General features: G+C 39.0%; 2 protein-coding genes across 3 annotated transcripts; one reads left to right on the forward strand and one right to left on the reverse strand.

Moving 5' to 3' along the window:
* Positions 1 to 1,871: 1,871 nt before the first annotated feature.
* On the forward strand, positions 1,872 to 7,934 carry IDI1 (isopentenyl-diphosphate delta isomerase 1). 2 transcript variants are annotated; one of them, XM_013952565.2, is made up of 5 exons: positions 1,872 to 2,029; positions 2,823 to 2,986; positions 3,987 to 4,079; positions 5,351 to 5,481; positions 6,659 to 7,934. In XM_013952565.2, exons 1-5 carry the CDS (start codon positions 1,872 to 1,874, stop codon positions 6,974 to 6,976), a joined length of 864 nt encoding a protein of 287 aa, XP_013808019.2. In that variant the 3' UTR covers positions 6,977 to 7,934. The 2 variants fall into 2 exon arrangements, with proteins under 2 accessions (XP_013808019.2, XP_067148014.1); XM_067291913.1 differs by having other exon boundaries at positions 2,826 to 2,986.
* Positions 7,935 to 10,244: 2,310 nt separating this feature from the next.
* GTPBP4 (GTP binding protein 4) lies at positions 10,245 to 21,822 on the reverse strand. The gene is made up of 17 exons (XM_067291911.1): positions 21,734 to 21,822; positions 20,579 to 20,749; positions 19,208 to 19,311; positions 18,991 to 19,127; positions 18,223 to 18,323; positions 17,731 to 17,823; positions 17,011 to 17,202; positions 16,861 to 16,926; positions 16,024 to 16,113; positions 15,428 to 15,538; positions 15,078 to 15,155; positions 14,918 to 14,969; positions 14,248 to 14,348; positions 13,286 to 13,483; positions 12,320 to 12,385; positions 10,993 to 11,127; positions 10,245 to 10,433 (listed from the first exon to the last, which is right to left on the reverse strand). Exons 1-17 carry the CDS (start codon positions 21,779 to 21,781, stop codon positions 10,281 to 10,283), a joined length of 1,896 nt encoding a protein of 631 aa, XP_067148012.1. The 5' UTR covers positions 21,782 to 21,822; the 3' UTR covers positions 10,245 to 10,280.
* Between the last annotated feature and the right edge of the window lie 375 nt (positions 21,823 to 22,197).

Raw genomic sequence — 22,197 nt, forward strand, 5'->3', positions numbered from 1 at the left:
TCACTGAAAGAATCAAAAAATCAGACTGAAGTGCTAGGATGTGAGTTTAGAGGCAATCATAGAAAGTGCTGCCACCAAGACAACACGTGGAACATCATTTCTAGGTCTTTTATGGAATTCAGTTGCAAGTCCAAATCTGTAGTCAGGGAATAAACTAGCAAAAGAAGCTTTTTTCAGAAGCTACTCAATCATGGTAATACAAAGTTTCTACAGAGGCTGATTTAAAGCTCCTCTGCTTTGTAGACTGCATATGTGTGCATATCTAGAACTGCCTTATCTGAGCAGTTCATCTTTACAATCTTACCTACAGCTGATAATCTATCCAGATACTCAGTGTTTCTTTCTCTGTCCCTTAAGAAATTAAGGGGTTAGGCATTTTGAGAGTTTGACTAACATAGTAACTATCTTCTACAAACTGTAGCTATCAGTGAAGGAGGGGAGAGAACTGCTCTGCATTCCTTACCTCCTGGAGTGCTGTAGGCTGTACATTCATCTCTCTGAGACATTCTTAACCACAAATTGAAGTGATGCTGCCATGGAGCAAATTAAAAATACAAGAAGTGTGCTATAGTGCAAACAAAGGCGTGTAACTCTATAATCACCTGGTTATGGTACTTACCACAACAAATGCTCCCAGAACTGGTTAGAAAATGAATCCCAAGAACTGTTTAGTACAAAACATAGCTGCATCCCTAGAAGCTGGCACTTCAGTGCAGCCCTTAGTTTTTTCATGGATGGGTGAGAAGACAAAGGAAGCGCTTAACATTAAGAATACTCAGCACTCCTGATTATTACCAGAAGCTAGAGGTGTCTTGCATCTTGGTAAGTCACAGCAATGACACGCTGCAGCGCAACTTGGTCCTAAAACGCCGCCCTGGCCCTGGCCCTGGCCCACGTCTGCCCGGCTGCCTCGTCCCACACGGAGTGAGGGCAGGTGCGATCGCAGGCCGCAAACCCGCGCCGCGTGTGGCTTGCCAAGGCTCCCGCGCGCGCCGCCGCACCTCTCGGCACGTTCCTGTGTTATGGAAAATCGGGCTCGCCGGCCTCCATAACAGGGTCCGACCCTAGGTTCCTGCTGAGGCAGAAGTTCGAAGTCAGATTGAAGAGAAATAAAATGTAATGATACACGTGCGGTAATTACAGCTCGAGCTGGGTGCCTCCAAAGAGGGACCCCGAACAAAGAAATCCCTGGGCAGTTATACCCTTACAATCTAAATTCCCCACCCCTTAAGCGATAGTTTGGACCAATAGTAATAGTCAGGTCTGGGTTCTTCCCCTTCTTCCTTGGGCCCCTTCGTTGTCTCTAGGCAGGCTGCTTCTTATCTTCAAGGTTGGCTACTCCTGCTGTCCGTGCAGCTTCTTTATCCCTCCAGCTTGAACGAGCTCTGGGGCCCCCTTTTACTTATCTAAGTAAAAGTTCACAGCCTGAGGCCTAAGGCTTCAGCAAATTTAGCTACTAATGCTAAGCAAGTTATGCTAAGCAATTAATTCTAGACAGCTTCAGTCCGATATTCTCTAACACCTGTAACTGACATCCCCCCGCCTTGCCTCAGCGTCGTCCCCCCCCCCTCCCCCCCCCCCGTGGAAACCGCTCCGCAAGCCCCGCTCGCCGCCGCTAAATAACCTCAAAACGGGGCCTCGGCTGACCCGCGTCCGCCCACCGCCACCCCTCGCTGTCTCCCAGTCACCCGCTCTCCGTATTGGCCCGCGCCGCCACCCAGCTCCGCTGCGATTGGCTCTGCCTGCCGCCTATCCGCCCGTTGCCGCGAGCCCCGCCCCCTGGGCCGCCCGTGCCCGAGTGGGGCGATCGGGCGATGGCGTGACGTTGTCGTTTCGGGGCGCTGCCATTGGCGGGCGCGGGGGGACGGAAGATGTGGCGCGCGCTGCGCCGGGCGGCCGTTGCGGGGGGCGGCCGGGGAGCCGCGGTGTGGCGGGGGCGCCGTTGCCGCTGCTGCGTGCCGGGCTGTCGCGAGCCGCCGCCGCACCCGTCCGCCGCGGGCCTGTGGGGAGCCAGGGCCCGTGCTGTGAGGTGAGGGCGGCGGGTTTAACCGGGGAGCCGCTGAGGGAGCGGGCCGGAGGGGGGGAGGAGCAGATGAAATATCTGAAACTGCCACCTGAAAATGTGCTCTGCTTGAAACACAGCAGGGGCTTTAGATTATGGAGTAGTTTAAAGGTGGAAATAACTTGTTCTTTTTTCCGTTAATGACTTAAGTGCTCGGGGTATACACACGCGGTGGTCAGGGAGGGAGTGGAGCAACGGTTATGAAGGTCGGTTTTGTTTTTTTCTGTTTTGGAAGTGCCTTGGTCTGCTAGGCTTGGTCAGGGGAATCTGATTACCGAGCTCTTACCGGGGGAGAGGGGAAAGTGTACATATATATACACACATACATATATTCTCTCTCTCTGCCTCTCTCTTTCTCATTGTACTTGTAATGCAGAGTTATTGAGCAGAGCATGCAGAGCCTGTGGTTTTAGACACAGTTTTCATTAGTTCTGGGGGAAATTTAGTATTGAATTTTCTATACTATGTTAGCCCATCAAAATGTTATGTTTGAGTTTTGTTCTCCTGCTGCAGCTGTTATATGGAGTTTCATGATAATAATCCTTTAAGCACCTACCTTATGTTGCAATATGATATGTATTATGGGTAGGAAATTTCAGAGATCTAAAAGGCACGTAAAACCTGAAAAATACAAATGGTACTCAACTGATACCAACTGTGTTAGAAAACCCAGCCGTTTAATCATTCCTCATGCTCTGCCTGAATCTTCTAGGTGTTAATATTGCTGAATTACTCTTCTTCTTTTCATTGGTGTTTTCAGTAGAACGTGTTATACTGCCACAATGCCTGAAGTAAACACAGATAATCTGGATGAGCAGCAGGTGCAGCTCCTGGCTGAGATGTGCATCCTTATTGATGAAAATGATAACAAGATTGGAGCAGACACTAAGAAGAACTGTCATTTGAATGAAAACATTGATAAAGGTACAGCTTTATTACTAATTGAACCATTAAGTTTGATTCCACATTTTCATAAATATATTAATGATTAAATTAAAGTCACTCGCAGGTGGGTGCTGATCAAACCAGGGCAAGGCTTCCCTGCAAGGCTTACAGTGTCAAATTTCAAAGAGTTGCAATATGGGGGAACAAACAGTGCTAGAGGCAGTAGCAAAGGAGAGAAATGAGTGATTACAGATATAAGCCATATGTTTTGCTTAATATTTAGAATCGCACATTTTGATGATAAACTAGTATTGTTTCTCTGTTAGATATCTGATTCTGTGTGGCTCTTCCAAAGAGCACCACATGCTTCTTCACTGAGTTCTTTATGAATAGAACAGACTTTGATTTTCAGTAGCTAAGGTGGAGTTCTGCCTCACCTACTGGTGATCGGAAGGTTTTCTGTTGTCATTTTAATTGCCTATCAATCAGTTTTACTTTTGGTTGGTCACGTTTGTGAATTTTCACATAGTAGTTTGTGTCCTCTCTTTCTGTATTCATGAGTGCTCTGAAGAAGGACACAAAAGCTACAATAACCAACAATTGTACTATCCTTAAGGAAGTTTCCTTTCCACTATACTTCTGCAGTTCCTGAAGCTCCTTGAAATTCCCTACAGCTTGTTCAGGATTTTTGTGTCATCTCTTTTTGATAATAGATTTATGGATACTGAGCCTTTCTAGAGGCTTGTCTGAATGTGCATCTTCAAAATGGTGAACTAACAGAGTTTAGTAGATCGCTTCTGTTGTCTTGTTGTTTTTAGCGCTTTTGTAATCTCCTAATGTTAAGTCTAAGTTGAAATAGAAACCCTTAGAAGAGTTTTTCCTAAAATCCTTGTTTTTTAACAGGTATGAATTTTGACTGTTGTGGGTTTTTTGTTTTGTCTTTTTAAAAAAATAAAGCCATTCTTCTAGGCTGTTAAACTCTGTCTTTTAATGTTTTTTTTTTCCTCCATTAAATAACTTTCTGTGTTTTTATTTTTAGGATTGTTGCACCGAGCATTCAGTGTTTTCTTATTCAATACAGAAAATAAACTGTTGTTGCAGCAGAGATCGCATGCTAAAATTACTTTTCCAGGTTAGTATGGACACATATCATATTTATCAAAATGTTTTATTTAAACCAATATTTAAAACAATGCCTGTCTGATTTTGAGTGCAACTCATTCTGAAGCTTTAGAATTTACTTCTTTGGAAAGGTAATACTTTTAAAATAGCTTGAGAAGTACTTTTCTCATGGATGAAGCAAGAGAATGGCAGCACTCACTTACTGTTACACATGCTCTTGGGAAATGATTCTCTCATGACTTGTTTGATCCTGTCTGTGCAAATGTAGAGTGTGTGTTGTTTATCTGCTCTGCTGAAAGACTTAATTAGTAGAGTTGGAGAAGTTGCTCTCGTACCTCTGCAGAGTGTAATTGTTTCCACTGTAACATGTAGTTGATGTATTGTGGAGTCATTCTGCTTGAGAAGCAGTTGTGTTGTGCTTCGGTCAGAACAATGTACCTTTTATCTCTCTAAGTCTTAACAAATACTTTTGTTGCCTATAGGAAAAATTGAGACTGCAGCCAAACTGTATCCTTTTTGAAGACTCCCAAGCTATTACTATCAAATGCAAAGAAGCATAAAAATAAAACACACTGGAAGAAACCTAAAGCTGTCTGTTTCGGAATTTCAGCTGGAAAACAAATTTGTGTGTTTCTAAAGTTTCCCAAATGTAGGAAGAAAGACCTTTCTTTCCTTCCAAAAATCTTTACTTTGAAGATTGTTTTTTCCTTAATCACTAATTGATCAAAATGCTCAAGTGTAGTTTGCAGGCAATTAGACTATATTTTAGATGCTTTTGAGCTAGATTCAAATCAAGGCTTGGCTGATAGCAGCTGCATTACTGACTAGTAGTTTTTAATATATTTGACACAGAGTATGGAGAGGCTGTTCTTTAAGTACAAGTGTAAACTGCTTATTTGCTTGCTGTCAGTTGATTTTTGCAAGCTCTGGGAGAATTCTCAATACTCTGTTGCATATAAACTCCCCAAAGTTACTTTAATTAGCATTTGCAGATAAACAGGGTCTTTTTAAACTGGCTTTTTAAGTAGGTACTCTCTTGCGTCAGAGGATGCATGTGTTTGCGTGTATCAGACACTAACATGCAAAGTAGTACTTGACAGGGTAATCCCTGTGCAAAATAGGGGGGAAAAAAAGGGTTGAAAATATCCTCCTTCCCCTCCGACCTTTCTCCTCTACAAAAAAAGAAACAAAACTCTGAGATTCTGAATTGCTGTCCTGATCTCAGGTTTTTTGTAATGCTTTATATTGTTTTAACACTGTACTGATACGAACTTCTTGCAGATTGTTTTACCAACACTTGCTGTAGTCATCCCCTAAGCCATCCACTAGAACTAGAAGAAAATGATGCCATTGGTGTTCGGAGAGCAGCACAAAGACGACTGAAAGCAGAATTAGGAATTCCCATGGAGCAGGTAAAGGAAGGAGGGAGAAAGGGAAAATCTTGATAGTGATTGATGATTTACATATTAAATGCATCTGGCAGAGAGGGTCAGCCTGAGACCTAAAAATGAATTTAACTTCAGCTTTGGAGATGTAGAGGACTTAATGAATATGAGACTTCTTGGGCTATATTCTGGAATCTCAAAGACTTATCTCACTAAATGGTGTTTTAGAGTATTTCATTGCTCAAATTAAATAAGAGCCAAAGAGTAAATCACACAGTAATGAAGCATTTTGTTGCTTCAGTTCTAACTGTGGGTGCAAGCGTTTTCCAGTTGGGCTGGCTGTACTGCTTGCCCAAGTAGTATGAGAAGGGACTGTGCTGTACTTCCTCCGGGCCCACAGCAGAATGTGCTGTAGGGAGGGGTTCTGTGCAGCTGGTGCTCCTGGAGGGCCTCTGTGGGGGCATGCTGGGCAGCATGTCCATGCGCTCCCAAGTTTCCTGCGGGAAGGAGTGGCCAGAGCACTAGGTGCCCTGACCACTTCCAGACCAATCCCACAGCCTACTTCTGGCAACCTTCTTTTCTGGTGGCAACTTAGGAGTGCATAGAGAGCAGGGTAAAACTGGCTGAAATATGCTGGTGGTTGAAACCTCTTTTTACATTCTGTAACTAAGTGTGTTTGCGTCATGGGACAAGGGAGAAACAGCATGATAAGATGGTTAGGTTGTCCCAGGAATTACTTAACATGTCTGCAACTTGCACCAGTCCCTGGTAGATCAATGTTGTACATGGTCTATCAGCAAGCAGTTATGATCTTGGCTTTAAATAATTGTCAGGTCTTTTGGTTGGGAACTAAGGGGCAAGTGCAAGTGTTTCAGTATTGATTAGTGCTTCAGTAAGTGTATATCAAGCTCTGGTAAACACTATTTAAACTTAAATTACTGTATAGAAGAAACCCACTCAACATACTATAGGGTAATCTGACTAGAGAAATGCTGTGCCATCTATGTGATCAAAGTACAAGTGCAATTAAAAGTTTGTTTTTTTCATAGTACTTAGTAGTAAAGAAATACGTTGCAATTGTACATCCAGAAAAAATAATCCGTTTTAGGAAGAGGATAGTAGCTGTTAATTATTCTGTAATGTCCAGCAGTTTGACTGTTCTTTTTTGTCTTGTTGCCTGTTCTAACAAGTGTTTTGGTTGTAGGTAACTCCAGAAGAAATCTCCTATCTGACACGAATTCACTACAAGGCCCAGTCTGATGGGATTTGGGGTGAACATGAAATAGACTATATCTTATTTGTACAGAAGGATGTAACACTGAATCCTGACCCTAATGAGATCCAGAGCTACTGTTACGTGACACAGAAAGAACTAAAACAGCTCTTAGACAAAGCCTCCAAGAATGAAGTTAAGATTACTCCATGGTTTAAACTAATTGCAGAGACCTTTCTTTTTAAGTGGTGGGATAACTTGCCTAACTTGAATAAATTTATTGATCATGAAAGAATACACAGAATGTAAATAGCCAGGGGTGAAAGATGCTGAAGGCTAGCAATATGCTGTCTCACTAACAGTGTGGTAACTCTGACTCAAGTGCTAAAAAATATGGTCCACCTGTAGCATGTTTAACAACTTTATACAGAGATGGTTATAGTCATTTTTTTTCTCAAACGCCTCCCACAACCCCCTTTCACTTTGGGTGAGTTTAGCTTGGTCTCATTTAAAATAAGTAATGGTAATGTAACAGGCCTCCTGGCTTTGTTTTTCTCCATTACCCTCCTCGTGTGATGTGAAAGAATTCTCAACCTGTGTGTACCCATTTTGCTCTTATTTCCTTCTGTAATAATTATGTGTGCTGGCAAGGGAATTTGGACATCACCTGTCCAGGTCGTTCAGTAGAGATAGTATCCTTTCAACTTCACATCACTTAAATTCATTTGTAATCCGTATTTTGAAAGATGAGTTCTACATTGATGTGGAGAAGACCGATTCCCTAAAGAAAATCAATTAGTTCAAAGCAATAAAGATAATTGCAAGTAGACCTCTTCAGCTGCTGTACTGTCTCATTAAAAAAAAAACACATAAAAGCTTAAGTAATTAGATTGTGTGTATTGAGTTCTTTGAAGCTTGAAATCTTGCACTAATACCAAAAAAACCATAGATCATTTAGTGCATCTGAAACTTTTAATATCTTATGTGATGATGCATCATAAAAAAGGTCTATCATAGCTTTAAATAATAACCACTTCCACCCCTTCCCCTTTCTGGTTAAGTGATGACTAAATACTGGGTAGTTTTCTGGACAGCTCTAATTGGAAACTAATGGTTAATTATACCAAATGTGAATGCTAGATACCTAACACGAAGCAGACTCAGCAGACTGGAGGAGGGGTATGCTTTGGATGGCACTTCTCCAGCTTCCAGAAAACAGAGGCATTCTGATGCAAGCTTTTTTTTCTTGCAGTATCTACTATAAGACCCTTTCTGAAGTCCCTGAAAACTCAAACCTGCTATTTAAGTAGTTGTTCAAACTCCAAAATTCAAGTTTGAGAGTTTATGGGCTTACACTAAGTCTTAATTTTAGTTTATGAGAAATTCTACTTGAGTGTCAGAGCTACTCCTTTTTGATCTTGCAATCAGTTACTGGTTAACAGAGTAGGGTTGTGTTTTCTTTTTTGTTTTTAATAAGTTAGTGAATAATCAAGGGTATCTCAATTTGAATTTAAGTACAATATTTTTCCCTGAAAGCCTGAATTGTGATGTCTTCTGATAGCAGACCATTCAAAAACCTAGATTTCTTTGAGGTTAATCTCTACCAGAGTTTTTCTGATAAAATAAGATGTTGTTCTTCAGTTCTCCCTGTATGTGAAACATGGTTGTAACTAGTCTGTGCCTGGTTTCAAGGTAAAGGTAGATTTTCAAATGCTTAACATTTTTCTCTTTCTCATCTCAGTTGTTGCAACAATTATGACTGCAGCATTGAAGCTGTTATGTGCCAGCATCTCTACTGGTTCAACATTTAAAGTTGTAGGGTCAAGTTGTTGTGTATTGACCTGACTTGATATGTTCTTTTACAGCAAATAACGGTGGGAGAGGGAATAGTAAAGTAACAGCTCTGTTGAATTCAGTGCAATCAGCTACATTACCCAAGTAATGTATTAAAGTATTTTCTAAAAGAAATGTGATTTTAAAGATAAGACTAAGGATTAAAATACCTAACCTAAAACCTTGGACTGTGTTTTTGGTTTTGGTTTTGGTTTTTTTCCCCCAGACTTACAGCCATGTGAAGAGTAACCTCTGAAGTTACTACACTATAAAGAACAAACTGCCTATCAAGCATCACTAAAGCAACATGATTGGGGGTAGCAGGGTGTAATTTTATTTTAACAAAGTACTACTCATCTAGTTCAAATGGCCAGCTTGGAGCAAAAGCTGACAAAGCATACCCTGAAATAGAAATAATGTGCATAAAGAAGCTGAAAAAGTTTTGCTAACACAGTTTTGTTCTTTTTTTAAACTTCCTTAGAAGTTATGATGTTTTTCTTGACATTAAACTTTAGAGAATTTGAGAATATTTTCTAATACAAAACTTACTATGTTTAGTAGAGGAGGAAAGAAAACAGAATTATACATAATGTTCCAATATGTAAGTTGGCAGCTGAACAGTCCTGTTCCCCTTTTGTGTTTAAAAGAAATAGTTCAAAGAAAAAAACAAGATTAAGGATCCCCCCTCCTTGCCATTTTGGTACTATTTTACATGTGCGTTTTATTGGACTCCAGTTTAATCTTAAAAACTGTTTTATAATTGCTTTGTTCATGCACTACATTTATAATGCATAATTTTACTAACCTCTAGATATTTCCTACCTTGTTTTTTAACTAGAGACAAAAAAGGAATATTTAATATTTGACAGAATATATTTCATCTTAAACAGATACAGAATTTTTTGTACATTAGCCTTTAAAGAAAAAATGTATCCCTAAACTGGGGACGACAGTAGCATAATTGACATGAACTTAAGCCAAAGTTTTGACTCTTTTGCATATTTGCAATATTAAAAATCCAAGTTGTAACTTTACCTGCCCATGTTATTACAGGAATGATTACCGCTCAGTATTGAAACAGCAACTACTCCTCCAGCTTCAGTCATTATTTAGCTTAGTAAACAGGCAAATATTTTTCCCATTCATTCAAAACTAGTTCAGTGCACAAACACTAACTTTGTGCAGTGCTTGTCAGTCTCCCATTCCTTCCCCAGGGAAGAATATGATCAAGGTAAGGGTATCACTTTCATTGGAAGTGTGAAAACAGTCAAAGAGCTCAGCATTCTCACCCACTCTTCCCATCCAAAAACTGCAACATGAACTCATCACTTACTATACATCAAAGAATTAACTCATGCACAGAAAAAGCACAGAAAGTCAAACCTCATTGGTTCAGTTTCTTATGAAGGGTGCGTTTTTAGTTCTGATGGGAGTTTTACCACCAAGCACTTGTAGATTTAACTTCATTTTAAATCTAGTTTTACATGAAATTTTAAATACTTAATGCTACAAGAAGGACATGAGCAAGAAAATGGAATGAAGTGGCATTTCTGATGTCTATTTAGAACTGGTTTCTGCCACTGGTCTTGACAGAAATTTCTCATGGTATTACTAACCCACGTAGAACTGCAAGAGCAAGATACCGGAATTGTCCCTCTCTGAGCTTCAGGTATTTTAACTCCCAATACCAATGTATACTTTTTTAATACTCTGATTTCGCTGAAAAGAAAAACAGGACCAGAAATGAGTTTTAATAAACTTATGTTTTAATTCGGAAGGCTCATCTTCTCTGTGTTTTACCAGATTTTCTCTTTCCAGCCAGCAGATGTTTTGGCTTAGAATCAAATACATGTCTGTCGGATTCTCCTTTCCTGCCCAGGCGATTCATTTTCTTCTGAGCATTCTTTGCCATAGTCTTAACTTTCTTCACCATCTATTTAAAAACAAACAAATACACGCACTGTATAACTTCTCCAAATAGGTTTACCCTTTGTTAAAAAAAAGGGTACATTATTTTAAGGAGAACATTAAATAATACACAACATAAGCCACCAACTGCAACTCCACAACAGTATCAGGTATAAGTGACACTAATCTTCCTTAGCAAAACTCTTTTCCAATACAAAAAAATGTGATGTTGCTATCCCTGGAACTCTTAACTTGCTACAGATGGAACTGCACTGTTAGATTATGGAGCATGTTCAGCTTTTAGAGCTCTCTTTTATTTGCACTTAGAGAAAAACATTTTTAAAATGTACTTTCTCAGTCTGTATTACTACATATTATTTTTAAGAATGAATTAGGCACTTTTGAAGGTATGAGTACAAACCAACAGAATATGAAGCCACAAAGAAAAGAGATGAACTGGAAGTAGTTATATTTTTCTGATCTTCTTGACAAACATAACCATCTCAGAATTAAGCTTCCCAGAAGACAATTTAAATACAATCATGCCATCTGAGTTCCTACAAAGATAGGTAACTTTAACAAACCTTAGCATCACGAAGACCAGAGACATCACGTGGTGGGCGAGAGGAGCTGCGACTACGTGCCACAGATTTAGGGGCTTCAGACTCATCACGTTTACGTTTCCTTGTAACACTACGGGACCTTCTTGCATAATGTGCCTGAAATTCAGAACAGCATTTTAATTATTAAAAATAGGAAAAATCAGCACAGACAGAAGCTGGGATTTCAAATTAGGTTAATGTTCATTCATTCATTTCAAATTAGATTAATATGAAAAAGTAGGACGTGAACTGCTGTGACACATTAGTTTGGTTATACCATAGTAACATAAAGACCTTGTCAATTGTCGGTCATCATCTATCTGTCCAACAGCAATATTCAAATTTTAGTGAATATTAGCATGTTCTCTTAAAAATTATTAATTCCACAGTTTTCGGGGGGGGGGGGTTGAATAAACTCATGGATAAAAACTGATAGAAAAATTAATGGACAGCAATATTGAAGCAATTTTACAACAACAGCAAAAAAGCAATGAAGAAGTCCACTCTGATTACTGGCTATCTCTTTATAGGACAAAGCACAAAAGAAATTCAGACATAAAGACTACCATCCTACAGCATAAGTATAGCTCCTAAATCAACATGGCATGTCAGCTCTGAGAACCATAAATGCTTACTTCAGATGTATAATTCCCTTATTCACTAACCCCCAGTTTATTTAAAGAATTAAGGTCTCAAGTTTCAGATAGTCATAATACTGCTGGATTTGCCATACAAAATGGATTTTTTTTTTAATTTATGATAAAATAAAACGATTCCCCAAGGCAAATTTAGGTTTTGAAGTCCTACTCCATGACTGTATTGCATCTAAAAATGCCAACCAGGCAATCAAAAACTTTAATTAGAACTCACAGCACTAATGAATTGTAAAAAGATAAGCCTGATCTGTCATTATTACTATTTCTGACATAATAGTATCCCATCCAACAAAACAGTCTCGAAATTTTAAGAAGTATGTTTAGCCAATCCCAATTTGTATACCAAGTTCTTGAACCCTATACAAATTCAAAGGAAGTTCTAATAGAAAGCAGTGCATATATACATTTGTGATTCCTTATAAATACTGGGGGGGGGGGGGGGGTGCGTTCAGGCCACCCAGCCTGTTACAACCATGTCACTCAAACATTCCGGTATTGGCTGCCTCATTCAGATTTCACATTTCCTCCATAAGAGCCCACCTCTCTCTTGTGCTAACCATAATACACATTTCAAATGTGCTCAAAGAAATTTAGCATACAATGAAACCGATCTCTTTCAGATAACTGTAATATTTAATGAGCAAAAAGCTTACATCATCTTTATTAGTCATGTCAAGTCCAAGATCAGTCATTTCTTTCTCTAGCACCTTCCGCTGGACCTGTAAAGAGAAAGTTAAGAAATCACATTTCTCTTTAAAAATAATGATCCTATCTGATTTTTGTCTTAATAAATGGCCATAAGCCTATGTATATACATAGGTTTACTATATACATGTAAATACTATATGTAAATATGACATCTTTATTCCTCATGGCATACTGCACAACCATATTATGAAAGTCATAACTTCACGTTCACTTAATTCTCTTTATCCATAAATCCTTATTCACAGGATTTGTCCCAGCATTCCAAAAAAAATCTTTCAAATAGTTTGTCTTTTTTTGAATGGGGGAGAGAGGGGAAGTGGCGTTTCTATCAGAAATGTTTCCTTCTCTCCCGAAAGGCATACACTGTGGGGGAGGATATATTTTTTGGTGCAAAACTAGCAAGATTCATTTTCTGAAAATGTCTAATTTTTACAGTTTGGTATCTAGCAATCCTTTTGGACTGGTTACAAGAGTTTTTGACATTAGAAAGTATGTTATCTAGCTTCCAAGAAGAAACATCTGATCTTTTCCAGCATAGGAAGGCCCCATAACAAATTTTACACAATTTTAATTTTAAATAATGATCTCAAACTTCTAACTTTACACATAAAAAATAAAATAAATAAAAAAAATCCCATAGAGCAGCCCAACTAAATGAGCTGGATTATATTCCTAAAACCTTTTCTGCAATATATATGGTAATCTTACAGAAAACTCATTTGTGTGACATAATACAAATCCTTTTGTATGTCCCCATAACTAAGATCAGCACTCCTATGAATACAGAAGAAAGCAAGCAAGCATGAGGGTAAAACGTGAGAAAAAGCGATCAGTTCCACTACAAAAATTATACTTTTTTATAGTTATTATACATCAGCAAGATTTTATTATACAATATGTTCTATACTCACCTTCTTAGCCGTTCTAGGCATCCTCGGACCCCGTGTATCTTTCTCCTTTGACTGCAGGATTTTCAGTTTCTTTTTTTCTCGGATCTGTTGTGCCAGATGTCGGATTTCCATCATTTCTTCATCTTCACTCTCAGGTTCACTGTCATATTCTCCAGCAGCTTCTCTCAGTTCTTCCTCTTTTTCTAATTCTTCCAGTTTCTTAAAATTTGAGGAGATCAGATGAAAATCAAGAAGTTTGTATTTGGACCACAAATTCAAATCCTTGATTTATAATCTGAGGATCTCAAAATTACATTTTTGTATTGGCCAGAGCTATGACAAAAACACCATGGAGACCCTTCAAAGAAGGAGCTATGTGACTTAGAACGATCCTTCTGGCCATGCTTAATGCAGTCAGAGAAATGGATTACTGTGCAAGAAGCCATGGGGTGCAATACTACACAGGCTTCCTAGCTCACATTGTAGTGCAGTTTGGCTGCATTTGTACAGCTGTCCTGAAGCTGCCTACTGCATTGATGTACTGTATCTTGACCTGCCCTAGCTGTGCTGTTTATGGCATCATACTCTCAAAAAATCTTTCTTTCTACATTTAGCGTGAGTCTGGAGCACCAGCAACTCAGATGAGCCCAACTGCATAATGAGCAGCTCCACAGTCTGCACTCACTACTCACTGGGTGAATGTTCCTATTATTAATAATACATACATTTTGATAACTGCATTCCTTCTGTCTACAGTCAAAGAGTCAAGAGGTTACCTTCTGACAGAGTAAAGCAATTTTCCATTTTTCTGAAATTCTGCCCTTAGTTATTCAGAAAACAGTATCTTTTCCCATGGCAAGTTCAGACAATGTAGAACTTGTTTTCATGAAGCACTGTTTTCATCTAAGAATACAGTAATTTACACTAAATAAACTAATGAATGAAAAGGCAAGAAGGTGTAAAAAGAATAATGGAAAACTCACTTTCATGATATCCGGATCAATATAGTCAAGTATATTATGACCTTCCCATATCTCTGGTATCTTATCGTATTTTTCAGATGAATTCATCAAGTCCCAGTATTCTTAAAAAAAATTTAAAAAGTTAATAAAGTGCCAAAATAATTTCAAAAAGTGTTCAATGTTAGAAGACAACACTGAGATCATAATAAAAAAATTGTCATATTCCTAAGTAGCACAAATCTGATAGCATCTCTGATAAATATTCACAAATACTTCGGATCCCCTTCCTACTTCAAAAGATTGCTGGACAATGACAACACCCACTGCAAAGCCATAGTAAGCAACAGATACCCAGCTGAAACAGAACACATGCAACCTCTGTCATATTGATACCTCCTTGAAGAGGACAGTATCAGGAGATACCGCAATATAAAATAAAGGTAAAAAACAACTGAATCATCAGACTATTCATTACATGTCATTAATTCTGAAATGTGAAAACACTGAGTGACATCACAGAACACGAAAGAGTCAATAAAGATTAGAAGTTATGGAACAGCAGAAAAGAACAGTATGCAATAAAATGGTGCTATTGATACTTAGTTGAAAGGAATCAGGTTTAGGTATTCTCCCAGAAAACAGAAATAGTCAAACTTTATCGCTTAAGTATTGAGACTTATATAATACTTACTCTGAAGATCCAAAACATAATCATCTCCCATTTCAAGTTCAAGATCTCTTTCCTGCAAAGATATACACAGTTTTATATGCCTTCTAATTTTAAATATATGTGCTAATTCAGCAAATTTAAAAATCATCTACTTATTTCCTCATTAAGAGATGCCACTTACCAGTTTCTTCCTGGGTGCGTCTACTTCCATTCGTTTCTTACGTGCTATTGCTCCCTCAGGTATAAAAGGCAGCCGTTCCTGAAATTAATGCAACAACCCCCCCGCAAAACAAGCATGAAATGCTTGAATCCATAATTTTTATAATGCTATAAATTACTACTGTATTCTGTTTCTCAAGAAAATAAAGTCCTAAGCTGACTCACCCATCAGCAGAGACATTTATAGATGAAAAGTAAACACATCTCACCACATTAATCTGTTCACATGTTGAGCCAAGAGAGAATTCTCATCCTACCTTTATTTTAAAGAGTACTGGAAAATATATTAAAAAGGGTATATATGTAGCCTACCTTGTTATCTCTTTTAGTTGGTATGGCCAAGTGTAATCTATTCAACACTTCATTCACTTTATTTCCTTTCATTTTAGTATCAACACGATGGGCCAACAGTCTGTCACAGGCCTAAGAGTGCACACAGCAACATTAGGAAAGGAAAGAAGTCTTCCTGATACAACAAACAATGCAGTAGACTTCCAACTCCAAATACCTAGCTTCACATCTGATCTTACATTTATTCTCTTACCTCTCTTGCCCTCAAAAAAATCTCAGGGTATTTCAATATAAAAAATATCACGGGAAGATGCATATGATTTATATTTTTCATATAACTAATCTTTTATAATGAGAGCTGACAAATTATATAGATAAAGCAACAAGACCAAGATAAACCTAACCATGAAATTTTAAAATTATGCATTACATTAGATATAAGTAAGTTTCCAGAAAGAGGTTTGCATCTAAATCTGCTGAGGCTAAACAGACTACCAAGGATAGCATGCTTAAAGCTTGTCACTATAATGCACAGTTTAACAGCGATTAAATTCACACAAATGAGACAAAATAGTTAGCTGTTCATTTGGAACAAAACTGACAGAGAAAAAACTTACTTCTGTCTTAACTTGGATTACACCTTCTTCTGTTAAAGTACTTGTCTCTATTACAGAAAATCCTTCTGCCTGAAAAGTTTCAAATATTTTCTGAAACAGAAGCATTATTCCAAAAAATTACACTCTGCAGATTTCTTAATAGAACATTACCATTAAGAACAGAAATTTTAATCCAATATCAACACATGCAACTTGTTATTGAATATTTTATTAAAATTTATTTCTGAAAAGATGACCAGCTTTATGGCTACAGTCTTATTTAATCTTTTTATCTTTTAAGCACATAACTACCTTCTATGAAAGAATGACAAAGGACATATAAGCAAAAAAAAAAAAAAAGAGAGAGAGAGAGAGAAACACAAATTATGTGCATTCTTGAACTTGTGCATGTAAAAAAACCCTAGCCTTGGATATACACAAACTGCTGCCCAGCAGGGGTTTCTACAGGTTTCTACAGAAATTGTTCAGCAGCACCTCTCAATCTAGCATTCATTGTCTCTGAACTCTCACTGAAATGTAAATTATTGAACAAAGCTATTCAGTCTTACTTCCAACTACCATGGTAAACAAAAGCTCTCACAGCCTCAAAGATTTCTGAAACAGCTAAGGGGTTGCCTTCTGCTTGGTATTTATAATATTCAGGCAAGTATATATATTACACACTACTTAAAAAGATACAGGGCAAGACCTGGAAAATGACTTTCCATTACATTATTAAATAGTTAAAATAAGAAATGACATGTAAAAGTCTTTGCCCAATATGAGTTATGTTAGTCCATGATAAGTATTTTTGCAAATTCCAGAAGAAAGCGAGCGAGCTGGGGGAAGCATTCTAACCTGACTCTCTTCAGGAAGTTCCGCAATCCTCTTCACATCACACTTGTTTGCAACAATTATAAGCGGCTAGTAAACAGAAAATAAGTATCATTACCCAAGTTATCACATTATAAAAACCTGGATTTGATTAACAATGTAAACCATATCTACCTTGTTAGCAAATAATGGTTTAATATTTCTGAAGAGTTCTACTTGCTCCTCCAGGCTATGCCCACACTGTTCAGACACATCCATTACATAAAGCACAGCAGCACGAAGATGTGCAAGTGCAGTTATAGCCTGCATCTCGATGGTGTTCCTCTCTTCCAAAGGATGGTCCAAAATACCAGGAGTATCTACCACCTAAAATTCACACAGATATAATTAACTCAGGCCTTATTACAAGACAATTAATAAAGCATTTTGTAAGGTGCTTGATTGTTGGTCAATATTGCCTTTTTTGACAATAGTAATTTTCTTGCCTTTCAATCGTAAGTAAGTCTGCAAACTCAGCAAAATTGAGAATACGAAAGTGGAATGACGGGAGAAGAATGTGGTTTTAGAACAATGAATATTCCAAGTACTGAATGACAGGGAAGAGCCCTGCCCCAACCTGGCCCAGAATTTGACAGTAATAAAAAGTCTTCAATGAGTAATTCCAGTTCTCATTCCTCCCTCAAATTTAAAACACACACATCTACGTGTACATTTTGAGAATAGATTTGGACTACTAACCTCATTTGGCATACTGCATTAAAAATCTTGCACAGCAGCTCTCAGACATAGTATGTCTCATCAAGATAAGAAAACGCAGCTCACATTGCAAAATGGAGAACCAGATTACAACCAGTTAATTGTTTTAAGAAAGTGCAAGGTAATAACGGTTCTTACCTGCCAACGCAGATATTTATAATCCATGTGTCCCACAAAAAGAGATTTTGTGGTAAAGGCATAAGGCTGCACTTCTACATCTGCTCTTGTAACCTTAAAACAAGATTTATTCATACACATTTACTAAAAATATCCTGAACTGGCAAGCAGTAAATCATAATTATAATACACTTCTTTTGCTACAGGAAGGTTAACAAAATGATTATTCTGGCTCATTCTCTGCAGGAATGTCTATATTAGAAAATACGTTAATCAGATACATGCTATTTTGGTAAAGGTGATAATACACTATCTTACAGTATTTTAAGTGAAATCTTTTGTAATTTTCCATTTATCCTTCTACATATTTCACTCAATCTCTGTTCACACATACAAATTTGTTACCTCTGACATCAGACAGTGCCATAATGACATCAAATTGTTTAAGTGTTACTTTAAAGTATTTTAATTAAATGGTATCTCAGTAATATTTTTGAAAAAGAATTCACACACCTTATTTATAAAGCTAGATTTTCCAACATTTGGGTAGCCACACAACAGAAGAGTTCGTGTATTGGGATCGATGGTTGGCAAACGAGACAAATGTTGTCGCACTGAAATGTTAATGTTAAATGTTTGTGATAATTTAAGATAATTTAACAAAAATGAAAGAAAAATTCATATTCTGAAGTTTTTATACACAACTTAACTGGCTTTTTGGACTTTATAAATTGATTCACTGATTATTTTTGAAAATACATAATCGTTTGTTAACTCCAGAATTATCTACATACAAGAAAAGAAACTGTACAAATATTTTAAAAGTTAAAATCTCTGCCCATCTCAGCTAAAATGACCTGATCAAATCAGATAGCATAGGCTGAAGTCAGGAACAATGTTTGGAAAATGTTTAGCACTAATTCTTCAAACATATATAAGTGAAGATAAGAAAAGCATGAATGTGACTTTTAGGCAAGAAACATTTTATAACTAAAAGGTTTTTATATATATATATATATATATATAAAAAACTGTAAGTTATAACACTTGCAAAATCTGAAGAACTTTCAATAAAAAACCTACTTAGAAAACAAATTATAAGTATTTGGGGGTTTTGGAACTGTTTCTATGGTTCCTGTACAAAGTTGCTGTATTAAACGCATTCTTCTGTTTTTACCTGCTATTGTTATCAGTAACAGTTTCAATGTTTAACTGCCATCTGTAAGGACGAATGTTTCATCCTCTTCAATAGCCTTATTTTGGCCTATTTAGAACACAAACCTTGCTCCAAATATTCCAAGCTTTGTTTCTGTCTTTTGATAATTGTGCACATTCGTCCCAGCGCAGCACGTTTCAGCTGTTTGCAGCGGTAAAGAGAATCACCATATTTCATCAGCCTCACATAGTCTTTAGCAACACTGTGGGGAGACAAAGAGATAAGAAGTTAGCCAGCAACCAAATGGACAAGCACAAAATAGAAGAAATGAACATTCCTTACTTGTCAATCAGATTCTTGGCAATATTAATCTGTCCTAAAGCCAGCTTGTAGTGATCTTTGTCATAGAGAACATTCATCAAATCTGCATAAAAAGGATGAATATCCTAAAACAAAAATACAAAATAAAATTAAGCCCAATATTTTCCTTCTTTAAGATGATAATAACGACCTAAGTTCCTTTTTTCCTCAATTCAGCAACACAATTGACAACACAAACCAGACTGCTTTCATTCCTTCTTAAGAAAACAATCTGCTTAGTCATTACATGCAGAATTCTTAATAACGTTCAATTTCTTCCGCAATACACATTTTGGACTGACTTGTACGAAGTTTCCCTTTCATCTTCGCTTTGTAAAATATTTAAATATTACACCTTTGATGTATTTTTAATAAAGAAACTTCAAGAAACCTATAGAAGTAGTTTCTAAAAGCAAATTCATGCTACAAGAGAAGAGCAACAAGATAACTCCCCTCTTTTTTTGAGTGCTACATTAAATTCTGTATAAGACTGGATAAACAGCATTTCTTTAATGCCCAGATAAACCCTTCAGCATTTTAAGGAAGCACCATCTTTATTTCAAATTGTTTAAACAAATTTCAAACAAAATGCTTTAGCTACTCCTGAATTTATTTGCAGAAATTTCATCATCCGATGTTAAACAAAATACAGAAGATATTTGGGGGAATTCTGCAGTAAAAATCACTGGCTATGAAAACATCAGGAAAAAATATAGCTGCAGATCAACAATTTAACCATGAACAGAAAACTGCCTACAGAAAACCCTACTGGATACATGGATTCAATTGCAGTTGTTGAAAGCTAGACCATGGGCATCTTGTCAAAGCATGTTTTCAATAATATCCTTTATAGGGCCAAGAATAGTGTTTGTGTTGTTAGAGTAAATCTTTTGAAGAACTGTAGGTGGGAGGCAATGCAATAAGTTTGGATATTTCTTCCTCCAGGTATTTTCTAGGAAAGACTAACCATGAATATAATGACTTACATTTACATACACAAAGAATAATTAAGCAAACACAACATACAGACTCTAAAAAAACTTTCTTTCTCATCACTCAGTAACAGTTTCTATCAAACTGACTTGATCAGAAAGTTAACGTAGAAACCTTGCAAAACTCATCATTCAGTAATCACTTATGAGCAGAGTTTAGACTCCATTTCCTAGCAGGAAAATAGTACTCTTGTACTACAGGCTTGCTAAAGTTACCCCCTTCGCACCAGTCAAAATGTACTATGCACTGAATCAGCTTAGGCCAAAATAAACTCAAATAAAACCAGTACAGTGTTGCAAAAGTATTCACGATGCCTTGAAAGCAAAGTTCCTTTGTATTATCAAATGACAAAAGACTTACATCTAATTTTGGGAAATCTGTTAAGATCTGAGTGAGTCTATCATGGTAATTCTGTTGAGTATATTTGACTTTTCGCATGTAAAATTGTCGAATCCGATGGATTTGATAATGTTTATGAATGACGGTTGGAGTCTTTCGTTGAGTCTTTGACAATGTCAAATCTATGAAGTCCTGCAATTAAAGAAACTTTATTAATTACACAAACGGCCAAGAAGTAATAATGCAATAAGGGTATTACTTTTATTCTGGTGGAGGAGCAGGCCGACCAGGTAAGTGCATCTATGCCATATCATTAGTTTGGAATATAAGAATTTTGCATGTTTTAAGATCAAGCAACTTATTGCAAGGTTGTTGTGGATGCAGAAAAATATAAGTATCAGCATGGTTAACATTAGTGTCCAAGTTTAATACTAACAGAGTTTCTATCGCTGAACAATAATAGGCAGTTTGTACATTCTCTATCCGGTTTTTGTTACAGTTATTTAAGAAATTGCCTCCTTTCCACGTTTTCGGCAGCAGCAGCAGCTCTGGAAGCGGCCACAGCTCCCCCCCGGGCTCCACCGTGCCGGGATGCCAGCAGGGTTGTCACCTGCGGTCCCAAACAAACTCCACCGGACGTGTCGTGTCAGGGAACGGCGGCGGCGGCCCAAACCACGCTACACGCTCCGCCCGGCATACGTTTGACTAAGATGTGCATTTTTGAGCAGCAGAGAATTTTTCTGACATTTCAATCGTATGTTAAACCATGGCTGTGTGGCAGCGAAGGTGCTTATTTATTAATTTTACGTCAGCATGACCAGATTTTCAAAGCCAAAGGGCCGTCTGTGGGCCCCGCGGCGCTCCGGCAAGGGCCACGCCGCCGCCTCAGGGGCCCTCCTCGGGCAGGGGCGCCCGCTCCCCGGCACACATCCCCCCCCCCCGCGCACATGGTAGGCGCCGCCAGGCCCAGGAGCCCCAGCCCAGGGCGAGCCCACAACGTCTCCCGGCGGGGGGAGTGGCGAAGTCCGAGGCAGCGCCGGGCGGCGGGGGGGGGGGCGCACTGCCCTCGCGCGTGTGGCGGGCGCGGCGCGCGCCGCCGCCCGGCGGGAGGGAGGGCGTCGCGCGCCCCGCGCCGGCGGGGGAGAGCGGGCGGGAGGGGGCGAGCGAGCGCCGTACCTTGGCAGAGGGCACCACCGTGATCTTCTTAAAGTTGTAGAGCGCCATGCCGCTGCCTGCGCCGCCGCGCCGCGCCGCCGGAAGGGGCGAGGCCGCCGCCCGCGCTTCCGCCGCGGGGGCCGGGCCGCGGGGGGAGGCGGCGCTGCGCGCGGGTCATCGGGGCGGCGGGCGGCCGTTGGAGCCGTGAGGTGGCGGCGGGGCGGCGTGTCCTACCCCGCCCCGCCCCGGGCAGCCACGGAGCCTCGGGCGCATGGGGCCGCGCGAGGGAAAGACCCAGCCGTGAGCGGAGGCGTTTGGCTGTGGCTGACAGCAGTCGTGCTCTGCGCCCCGAAGCGCTGCGGAGGCAGAGTATTTCATCTTCCCCCCGTTAGGTTATGCGATTAAAAGCTAATTTCTGTTAGCACAAAGGAGCCGGGGGGGACCCCAGTAACCCAGTCAGTGCCGAGGGTCGGTGGGATCAAGGT

The sequence above is a fragment of the Apteryx mantelli genome, chromosome 2 (assembly GCF_036417845.1).
Source record: "Apteryx mantelli isolate bAptMan1 chromosome 2, bAptMan1.hap1, whole genome shotgun sequence".
NCBI lineage: Eukaryota > Metazoa > Chordata > Aves > Apterygiformes > Apterygidae > Apteryx > Apteryx mantelli.